The 12,063-nt window shown below is 35.3% G+C and overlaps 1 protein-coding gene across 6 annotated transcripts in view; it reads left to right on the plus strand.

The window, feature by feature from the left end:
- ctrip (E3 ubiquitin-protein ligase ctrip) overlaps window positions 1-12,063 on the plus strand; it is a 75,367-nt gene that overhangs the window by 5,628 nt on the left and 57,676 nt on the right. For all 6 annotated transcript variants that reach the window (XM_071584259.1, XM_071584258.1, XM_071584261.1 and 3 more), the window contains exons 3-4: window positions 3,617-4,076; window positions 4,774-4,973. In XM_071584259.1, the coding sequence (XP_071440360.1) occupies window positions 3,617-4,076; window positions 4,774-4,973 (660 nt within the window). The remainder of the gene's footprint in view (window positions 1-3,616; window positions 4,077-4,773; window positions 4,974-12,063) is intronic.

Below are 12,063 nucleotides of genomic sequence, written 5' to 3' on the forward strand. Positions count from 1 at the left end.
CATTAAAATACAGTATTAAAAAAATCTCAGAATTGTTTAAGAATCCACAGCTTTCGTAATGTTTTGATCATTTCTCTGTCATATCCTCTTCATGATATAAACAAGATTGTCTAAAATGGTTATAGAAAAATTCTAAAAGTGAGGTCACTGTTGTTAACTGGCCATTGTTTCAACACTTATGTAGTACTTGACACTGACAATCAGCTTTGAAACAATTGTTGATCGGTGTTAAAATTATATATCTCAGGATGAAATATTTTTTCCCGGTTGCTTGAGACATTCATAGCCTTATTGGTATTGTGGATGGACTACAATTAAAAACCTGTAATACTATTAGGAGACCATGTTCAAAATCGCAAAATGTTACTCAAGTTGAAATAATAAAATGACAAGATTTGTTCACATTAAAAAATCAAGAAAGAGCGCTTAAAAATCATATTTTCCATCCATTGAGACATCAAATTTTAGGAAGTTACTTCTATTAGTTAGCAGTGAGTGAAGAACACATATGGCATACATAATTATCTCCTTCCCCTCTCTTGCCCTGCCACAGTAGAGCTTATGCGGAGCCTGATTAGTCATTTAAGTTGGGGTTTTATCAACTGAGGACTAGGATTACAGAGACTACAAAGGAGTGTCTGTATGCCATAAAATTTCCAATAATGAAGAGAAAAAAATCAGGCAACACAATCTGCTCCCCATCTTATCCAGGTGGTAAAGTCAAGGTTATTTCCATCCTCAATTTTCTGGAAAGAAATTTTAGCACCAAATTATAGTTGTTTTAATGGGAAATCTTTGCATAGGAAGTGAAAGACATTGCCTGATTTTTAAAAGAATTGATAAATCAATGTATATAATTAAATATCCATAAAAAAACTACTTATACCATTAGACTTTTCTTAAAAAAATAATTTTAAAGGCAAGAAAGCTCTTCAAGGTCAAACAGATATTCCTGTCCTTGTTCTTAGCAGAGGGATTTAAGTTATGATAGAATATGTAAATATTTCATCACAAAATTGTTGCTTGTGTATTGCAAATCCCAGTTGACAGTGCGTTGTGTGTTGATGAGTGTAATCTTAAAAAAATTGTGCTGTGTAATGCTCAGTACTGCTGTAAAAAGTTTAATTATGTGTAATTTTATCTGGTGGACAATTTCTTTGGTGCATGTACTTCATGTGCTACATGCTTTACAATTATATTCTTTAAATAAACTCCTGCATCATTTAAAAGTTGTGTTGAACAACGTTTATTAATTTGAAGGGCCCAAGAATTTTTTATGTAGAATAAAAATCAGTGTTGTTGGTCATCAGTAAGGTGCGGCCTCACTCATAAAGCTATTATTAGTCAATCCTACAAAAGTTTTATTAGCAGGTTTTACTGTGTTGGTTCCTTTATTAGGAGGGATCCAAAAATCTCATTTATTTTAAGCTACTGGCATAGAACTTCATGAAGACCAGTAAAAGTCTTGCATGAGTGGAATAAGATTTTGGCACTTGTATCTGCTTTTTCTTGCCATTTATATTAAAGGAGAGAACTTCATGGAGGTAAGGAGTCAAGGCAATCAATAGGAAGTTGATATTATTGACTTGATCATTCAAAACATGAGTGTGTGTTCAGTTTATGAAACATTACTTAATCAAGACCTATCTTTAACCAAGAATATTTTTGATAAATAGTTGTGTTAATAATCACTTAAAGTTGGTGTTAAAAATGGAATTGCTTCAGGTAAGGAGGAAGTAACATGCTCAATTTATCAGTTTGTGTTCATCAGCCTCTTTGCTGTTCAACCTTGAATTTGTGTTCAAACTTTGTTGTTTGATGATCTAATATTTCTGAAATATGCCATAGAAGCTCAAGTGAAGCAGATAGCTCCCCTTTTGTCTAGGTATTGTCAGAGAAAATTCATCAATGATATTCATTTGATTATTCATATCAGGTTTGCCAGATTGTGCTATGTAAGCTCACATAAAAGACAAAATTTCAGTGTTTTGAATGTATGGTACTTATGAAGGATTCATGCCATGCTCATTCATTGAGAATTCTCAAAAACCCAAAATTTAGTTGTTATGACTTAAAATGCTGTTTGCCATATGCTATAGAAATAAATAAGAAAATGAATGATACAAAATGCTCAGATTCATTAATTCGGTTTAAATAGCCCACCAAATCATTGAGACAGTAGATTAATCAGGGTCAGATTTACTGTAGGAATAAAACTTTTACAACACATTTGATGCTGGTTGTCAAGAAACTGCCAATGAGCCAATAACAGTGAAACACAAAGAGTGTGGCGGCAAGAGTACTGTGAAATGAGAAGAGAATTCATGGAATTACAAAACTCTGAAAAAGTCAGTTAATTTGTGAAAATTTACCTAAATCAAGAGACTTTATGGAGAGGACTTGATTTGCACCCTTGAAAATTATCTGATCAACTGAATCATGTCCTTACAAATGATTAGTAAGTAGATGGATACTAGATAAAAACCAAACTTCTTGTAGCAATTTCTCTAGGTGGAATTTTTTTATTATTAGCCCCTACCATGTAATATTTTGATTAATTTAGGCATTATTTTGCTAAGACTTTGTTTAAAAGTTTCAATAAGCGAATGCTTCAGCAAATCACTACAATATGATACTTGTTTCATTGCATCAGAATATCTTTTGTTAAATTCCATGGATTCATTTGATTTTAACATTACGGGTATGTTAAAGGGATGCATAATATTGGTGCAGATTTGCTCCCAAAACCATACATATATTTCAGTAAATAGTGGTATCTACAAACTATTGTGATGGTGGATGTAAGGAATTCATTTTTTAGTCATTTTAGAATCAAAGTCCAGGAAAATTTGGAAAAATGAAAATGGTAAATCAAGGATTTCTCTTGTAGTTTTACTTTTCACTATCTGTCACCAGCACATGACTCTTAGCTCATTTCAGTAAACGTGAAAAGTAAATTTTTTCATTGTTATGAAACATTAATTGGGCAAAAGGTTTGGTGGAGACATATTTACTTATGCTTTTCATAATTTAGGAATATTTGAGAATGTGATTTGAAGGGGGAGTCACATGTATTTTCATTTCCACTTGGTCATTTGCTCTTGCTTAGGTTAGTGAGCCAGGGATTGGATTTCAATGCCATGTACATTTTAGGTACCAGATCCTACCGTTTTTCATTCCTTGAAGGGTATTATTACTACCTAGGAAGGGTAATTGGGGTAGCAAAATAACCGATTGTCCCAGAGGACAATACCCCAGAAATGGATGGGAAAGGGAATGATGCATTTAAACTAGTTGTACCAAATAAAAGGTGTGTGAAAATACCTTTTATTCTTCTTTCATTCAATATGAATGTCCATGTAGTCAAGCCTGATACCATCAAGTGTAGTACTGCCATGTTTTGCGATTAAACTTAAGCAAAGCTTTGAAAATTGTGAGGTTAGCATACTTAAGTAAAAATGAGGAAATTATTTGAAAATTGTCACAATTTCTGCTCTGCCTAGTTCTCTTCCTCAGAATTAATGTTATAGGGTGCTCAGTGAAGTTAGTGTGTTTTATTTTAACTGGTCTCTGTTTTATTTGCGTACACTATTTGTTATATGCTTTTTTCTTATAGGCCCAGGTCTTCATTAGTAGCTGGAAGAAAACGGCGAATTAGTGGCTATACTGGGAAACGTGGTAGGTCTGGGAGTAAGAAGAGAGGACGGCTGAGTGTTTTATCTAGAACTGGGGAGGAGTTGGTTGGGAAATCATCCCCATCGGGTGGGGAATCACCAGGTGAGGAGCTGTGCTCAGAATCTGGTTCTGCCGAACAGTCAGGATCGCTGGCGTCCCAGCGAGGTGGAGGGGTCCCCGGGCGAACTTCGTCGACCCAACCAGAGGGTGGCGGGGGCCGGGGTAGAGGCCGAGGGAGGGGAAGGGTTTCTGCTGCCTCCTCCTTGGCTTCTGGTGCTTCCTCTCTCACCCGGGAGGCAGCACAAGTTGAAGCTACGCTGAGCTGTGGAAGTTCATCTTCAGAAAAATCCAGCGGGGAGGTACGAGCTGTAGGAACCGGCCGCCATCCTACTCACTGGCAGGTTAGCTTAATTGCTTTAATCAACAAATTAGTAGATTAGAGGTGATTTTAGGTGAACTCTAAAAATGCCTTGAAAATGAACCTTGGTCATCTAACAAACTTAGCATATATGGGACACAGCATGGCACACAAACCTTCTGCTTTACATATTTCACATTACAGCTTGCGTAAATTTACATCATATCTTGCCACCTTAAAAGTCTTATCTTATTTTATCCCCTCTTCCATAGTTAATTGGCCCTTAGTTTTATCACTACCCTCAATGTTCAGTACCCCATGATATTTATCCACTTTGTTAACTTTTTTGAATTTATCAGAACAATTTTTCCTTTTTGTCCACCATGCCAAACGCTTCACTCATTTGTATTTCAAACATTTTCTCCATCCTAAGTACCCACATTTCAAAACCTATATGTTTGATCTCTTTCCTTGTGACATTCATCATAAACAAGAGAGGTGGTAGAACCGTGCTTCTATGCTCCACAATCAAATCTTCTCTAATAAAAGAGGTTTTTTGCTTGTTGTTGTGCTTTTTATGCCTTACTCCTTCTCTTCTTTGTAATAGTATCGTATGCTTGCTTGTTTACTGTAGATATTAGATTATAATGGCGTTCATGTAAAAATTATAATTTAAATCTAAGTCATAATGAATGATGATTCCTTTGCATTAACTGAGTTATGAAATTGCAATTTTTAAGGTTGAAAGAAGACGAACTTTGTCAGGTAGCAGTGAGGCTAGCTCTAGTGGAAGGGGTGGAAGTGCTCCTAGGGGAGAGAGAAAAGGCAGCCGTCAGAGGGAGGAGCATTCATCTGAAGTTGCTTTAACTGAATCAGATTACCCTCAGAACCCATCTGCTCATCAAGACTCTGCCTCGCAAGCAGAGATTTCAACACAAAGGTTAGTGAAGGTTTTATATCATCTAACAAATAAATTGGTTAGAAGTTTCCTGATGTTTTTCCAAATCCCAATTAAAACAGAATGCCCGATTTTCACTTCTATCTCCTTATACTGGAAACTGAAAATGTTTACATATATTTCTAAATGTCCAACCTCATTGTGTATGTTTTTCCGGCTTTTACAATTCAGCTAATCAATACACGAAGTACATTAATTTTACCTGTGACTAGAGTGTTATTGTATCACATAGTTAATTTTCTGACCTTGGTATTCATGAAGGATAGGGGGACTTTACTACATTCTTCGTTCAGTTTAATGCCAACCACATTATGTAAATTTAGGATATCCTAATCCACAAAGTATTGTTATTTTCATAATCTTTTTTAAGAGCATTCATGCATTCTAACAGTTAAGCTCAAAATAACTTATTTTGGACTAAACTGATAGTAGTAAAATGATATCATAAATCATATAATAAGGGACTCATCAAATCTACAGGTATTCATGGTAAAACTAAAGAAGAACGTACATTTACTTGTATTAACACTGTCTGCTCCGAATCCCCAAATCAGGAGTGATATCCAGTGGTTGAACAATCAAAGGCAATTTAGTTGTCAAGTATTGAAGTTTAGTCTAGTCAAGCTAACCCTAATATACTTCAAACCTTTTTTTGAAATGAAAAGACTCCTTTTATGCATCAGCACTTTGGAGTTTAATTTATTTGGGATGTCCATGCAAAAATTTTGATGGAAGAAAAAAGAACCAAGCATTCAAAAATATAAATAATAAATCAAGTACCTTAATGATAAACACCCCAATTACTCTCAATTTTCCAGTAGCCAAAGTTTGTAAGTGTGTTCAAACAACTGAAAAATTGGTAAAAACAGGCTGAAACAGGAACTCCTGCATAACTTCAGTTACAATGATATTTGACCTCAAGAATTTTGTTTTTATCCAATAATTTTTTGTTCTAAAGAAAAGGCATTTAAAGAGGGGAAGTGACAGAGAGATTTTATTGAAAGCTAATTCATAAAGAAATGATAATAATACTACTGCTGTTCAGAATTGATCACTAATAGGGAGTAACTTTTAGACACAGGTCTTTTTTTGACTTGTCATTCTTCATAGTGAAAACATATATAAAAACTCCTTGAATAACAACATATACTCCTTCTGTATACACTGTGTGAAGGGAAACTTTTATTCAGTACTTTGTATGTTGTTGTATTCAGTAAAACTTCATGCATACTGGATTTCCATTATTTAGACAGTGCCTCTCCAGTAGAGCAGATGATTCATTTTACATGTACTCCAAGGGTGACCAAATTTTCTTCACAGAGTTTAAGGAAACACTTGGGCACATCCCTAACCAGGGTAGTGCTTACAAAGTTAATCCCAGAAGTACCCGACCCAACAAAGAAAACACAAATTCTGGAAAAAATGTATTTATTTTTCAACATAATCTCCTTTCAGCTGTATACACTTATCCCAGCAATATTCAATAAGTTCGATACCCTTTTTATAATGAGAACTGTATTGCTCCTCAAAATAGCCATTAATTGCCAACATCACTTCTTCATGGTTGGAAAATCTTAGACCACCGAACCATTTTTCAAGTTAGTGTGCAGAATATAATCCAAGGGGGCTAAATCTGGCAAATAGGGTGCATGAGGTAGCAATTCAAACTTTAATTCATGAATTTTGGCCATTGCAATAATGGATTTGTGAGCTGGTGGTTAACAATGGTCTCGATGAAACAACACTTTCTTCTTAGCCAAATGCGACGGCTTTTGCATGATTTCTTCACTCAAATGTTGCAATAAGTTGGCATGTTACAGTTGATAGTTTTTCCTTTTTCAAGATAGTCAATGAAAATTATCCCATGCGCATCTCAAAAAACTGACGCTGTGACCTTGCCTGCAGATGAAACAGTCTGCCTTCTTTTGAGGTGGTTCTCCCTTTTGAATCCATTTTTTTGATTGTTCTTTTGTCTCGGGTGTGAAGTAATGGACCCATGTTTCATTCATGGTTATGAAACAGGGCAAACATTCTGCTTTGTTGCTGTGAAACTTTGCTAAACAGTCAATTGAAACATCTTCATGACACTGGTTTTGCTCGAGTGTAAGCAAATGTGGCAGCCATCTTGCACACAGCTTTCTTGAGTCACAATTTTCAGTTAATATGCAATGTACCGCACTTTTTGAAATGGCTACTATGACTGCTAGCTCGTGCACTTTCAGTTGACGATCATCCAGTATCACTTTGTGGATTTTCTTCACTGTTTCTAGAGTCGTCACCTCATTTGGTCGACCAATGTGATGCTCATCTTAACAGCTCGTTCGGCTTTGTTTAAACTCTGCTACCCAATATTTAACTGTTATTAACAAAGGAGCAGACTCACCCAGAGTAGAATGCAGTTCAGCTTTCATATTGGTTGGGCTGAGGCCTTTCAAATAAAAGTACTTTATCACATAACGATGACTAATTTTCTCCATTGTCACAAATTCACTGAAAACGTTCACTATTCATAGCTGCCAAGCAAATACTAAACAACGTAGGCTCTTCAAACTCAAAACATATGCTTTACAGATTGCATACTTTGTATCACAGTGATATTTTTCAAAAAACTACCGCTATCTCTAGGTCAGGCCGGGGTACTTCTTGGCCTTCCCTTGTATATACAAATTTCTCAGCATTCAGCCTTAAAAAAAATTTCACTTAATGGCATCCTCCATCCCCTGCTCTGAATGTCACGGAATAGGAAGCATCTTCAGTATGAACACAGATTACAAACGTGCAAACTGAAAATGAGAGACAATCCAATCCATTGATTACTACCCTTGACAACCTGAATGACTCTGTAGAAGTGAACTTGTGTGCTATGGGTCTGCTTTCCCAAAAATCTGCAATTTTAGCTTTACTAAAATTTTAAATACATTTATAAAAATTGCTGTTTAACATGATTTTATTTTGAATTATGTTTCTGTTTTTGGAAGTTATAGATTTGTACCACTGTGCTCATATTGAATCCAACAATTTTAGGCATGCGCTTCAGACCTGTGCCATTGGAGATTGTTGTTTCATAAATTTTAATGATGGCTTTATAACAAGTAAGAATGAAACCTTGAATGTTATATGAAACACTTTAAATGGTTAAGGTGGCATCATCATAGTCACTATAATAGAGAGGAACTATGACCTCAGCTTGCTAATGTTCTGTACTTTGGTTGTATTATGCATTTTTGCATATAATCCCTGAGCAATGAAATCAATACACCTGAATTGAATCACACATGAATCAATACATACTGAATCTCTATCATAGCATACTTCCCTGAGATCTTTAAATAAGTGTCCAGGTCACAGAGAATCGTATTCTTCTTTTAAATAGTGATTTGGATGCAGTACTAAATGTTTCATATTGTCGAAGAAATGATTCTTTTACCAGAAGTTTCCTCTTATCTTATAAGAGTAGTGCTAAATGTTTTTCTTATCCAAAACATATGAAACTGAAAGAAACTTGTTCTATTTTGAAAATGTATGTTATCCTATTGATGATAAAGTAAAAAACTTAAGCTTCAGTCACTTTCAAGAATATTCTCAGGCATGGTATTGCTCATAATTTTCACAATTTTTACATTTTGAATAACCCATGCTGTTATTGGTTTTTATCACCTAAAGGAACTGTTTTAGCTCTGGTAGGGTGTTCTGATATAAAGGATTAAAGGTCCTGGTTGTTACCCTGTAAGTGCTTATACCCATGAAGAGAAAGCTCTTGTCTTACAAAAAGTAGGTGGATATGAATTTCTGGAAGACATACCCATACCATCTTTTGTCAGTTTGCCAGAAAATCTACCGTCTCATTGCGATACCCATAACATTTCTTTGTGCATTCTTTAAAATAGACTCTCAAGTGGGTTTCATTTTTGAGAGTACCTTAAACTTTTTGTATTCTTTGTTTCCAGTTCTGAATGCCACCTGCTGGCTTTTGTGTTACTTCATATCCTTGTATTTTAGGCATTCAAAGTATTAGATGCTATTCTTATTTTCAGCCAAGTGAAGCCAAGGAATTAGCTTGTATTAGCTGTGTAAAAATGTGTGTTCTTGCTTACTTTAATAATGCAGAGGCACTGGAAGACTTTGATCCTGTTGCCACTAATAAACATACTTTACTCTGGTTTTGACCTGTAAAACAGCAACCCATAATCTGAACAAACTACCCCATATCCCGTGAACATACTGCCTAACAATGGGAAACATATTACAAAATATGCAAGTGGCCAAGAAATTGCAAATTTTTTCCAAACCTCTCTATAGATTGGACACTATCAAATACAGTAAAAATTATTTTTAACGACCCTGCATGTAGCAAAATCCTGCCTAATACAAGGTGAGTTCCCAGTCCCTTGGGACTTGCCTATGGTTGCAAATGTATAGATATTATCATGCACATGTATAATGAGTACCGATAAGACAAAATACCCTCGGCAAACTTTTTACTGATCCATTTAGCCAATTCCTACCTCTTTTATAAAGAAATACCTGCAGTACCCATCACCTAATTGCCCCTTTCTGCAGTATCTCGCTGTTCTCATGCATAGCTATCACTTTAACCTTCTAACTGCTGCTGCTTGGCAAAACCTGTCCTTCTCATGTTTGATGCAAAGGAAAATTTAAATGAGAACTCCTTACTGCTTCATAAATTTATTTTATTCATTTTAAAACAAACAGACTGGTATTATATTGGGTGTATGTAATTGTCAAAGTGTAATATCATATATATGTTCAAAGACCAATATAAAGGTCAAAGTGCTGTTGTTGCTCCAATGCAAAAATAAAAATGCAAACTAAAAACTAAATTGACAAAAACTAATACAAAAATATGCTGGAAAAAGAATGACATATAATCACATATGCTATGGATTTCTGATATATAAAATATGTGACTCATCAAGCTCTTCATATATTGTTCATCTAATTCAAACTCTTAGCAAAAAATTTAATTGTTGATATGTGTGTTGCAGTGCCTGAAGCTGCCTAGTCAGCATGTTAAAGGCGGTGAATCATCCTGAACACTTCCTCATGTATTGCTTATGTATCTGGCTCATGTATTGCTGACAGATTTACAGTACAATGGAGTACCTCTTTGACAGTTGGCACAGCTGTAATAGGCATAGAGTCATCCACTGATTTCAATTTAGCACACAAGTGATTGCATTTTCTCCCATCCTTCGATGAAACTTTGGTCAGCTTCTTCTTTTCGAGGTTCTGCATCACCAAAATCCAGCTTTTCAGAAGCAGTTCTGAACTGTTTTTGGCATAACTTGATCCCATGCCTCCTATTACAAAGAAAGGAATGCAAGAGAGCATGTAGAGCTGTATTTATTTAAGATTCTTAGCCCCCATCTTAAATTTCTTGAGCCACTCACTGAATCGAGTTCCTGACACAATTGCCTTATTTTGGTGCTTATATACTCATGAAATTGGTATTGTATTCATGCAGCGCCTATGTTTCGTGGATTTCCCAATGTCTGTAACTATTCTGATCCATCCATATTGCAACGTAGAAGAACAGTGACTCACTCTTTGCTGTGTTTATCTCTGTGGCTCAACTCCATGTAGAAGACCATGCTCTTATCAGGAAGCAGATTAAAAAGAGCTTGAATTCATCTGCATCTAAACTAATTCAGCCATACATTGGTAGCTGTAGACCCCTGAATATGGGAATGATTATCAGCTGTTTTCTCCACTTCTTCTTTAAAATGCTGACCTCTAAGATAAATGTTATTGGCTCTAGCTTGGTAAAATCAGTCCACAAGCATGTCCTCTAATTCGTCATTCTTCACTGTTTTTGGTTTCTTTCTTTTTATATTACCTCCAACTGCAGCTCTTTTCAATTGCTCCTTTTTGAGCTAAAACGATAGAAATGAAATTAAATGATGAGATCTTATGTTTCTTTATTTCCTTTTTTAAACTTAAGGATTATTTTTCATTTCAATTAGAATTTTTTTTTCTTTGAAGTTTTACCTTTTTAACTTGCAGCCTGAACCCAAGAATTTCTCTTCCTATCACTGTAGTTATGAACAATCAATCTCAATAGCTGTCAAGTTCATGGGAATTTGAATCCTAATGCTGTGATTTGTATATCGGTACAAGGAGGAAGATGTGGGAAGCTCAGTGGTGATCTTACTCACAACTGATCATCCTTCGCCCAGAGATATAAATACTGTGTTTGACTGGTATTTTTACCTGAAGACGTTATACCATAACGAAACCTAGGTCATAAATAAAAATTTTCTTTGTGGAAAAGTAAAGTTGTTTATTTTTCAATTTCAATATGCATTATACCTGTATGTTCTTCGGTTCTTTTGCTTTCCCTGCTTTGAATAGCTATCCCAGAAATCCAATTTTTAGCAATCAGCAATATTTGAGAATTAATCAATTGGCATGGAGTACAATCAGTAACTCATTCAATAACAGTAATTCCTCCTGAATTGAAATTATAATTCCATTAATAATGGAGATAGTTCTAGAGTAAGCACCTTACACATGGGGTGAACTCAAATATGGCCAACAGTAATAAAACCTTCATGGTTATATCTACTAAATGTAATTAAAACAGCGGAAGTTAACTGTACGATGATCCATGTGTTAAGGAAGTAGACCTCAACCATGTGATATATTTCTCCTGCATGAGCTTATCTTCTCTAAGGAAGAATGTTTTAGAATATGTGAACATGGCTTGCCTGCGATTCATTTCTCTGATGGCTAAAATAATCACTCGGGGTTTAAGTGATCTTCACCTCATTGTTACTGGTACATTCTCTGTCCCGCGATCCATTCCAAAAGGTGGCCACTTCTTCTAGATTCCAATTCCCAATATTTTCTATGCATTCGTGATGAACATGCCTTCTTTTTCACTTGTATCCTACTTTTCCTGCCTGGTCTTAGCCATGTCTCTACTCAGTTATCAGGAAATAAATTACTTCCTGAAAACAAAGTAAAATTGAATGCAGTAACCTTTTTTTAACAAATTGTTCATGAATTAAAGCAAAATCAAATAACATACGCACACATGTGCTGTTTTTGT

This window comes from Hetaerina americana, unplaced genomic scaffold, assembly GCF_022747635.1.
Source record: "Hetaerina americana unplaced genomic scaffold, ioHetAmer1.1.p SCAF_17, whole genome shotgun sequence".
NCBI lineage: Eukaryota > Metazoa > Arthropoda > Insecta > Odonata > Calopterygidae > Hetaerina > Hetaerina americana.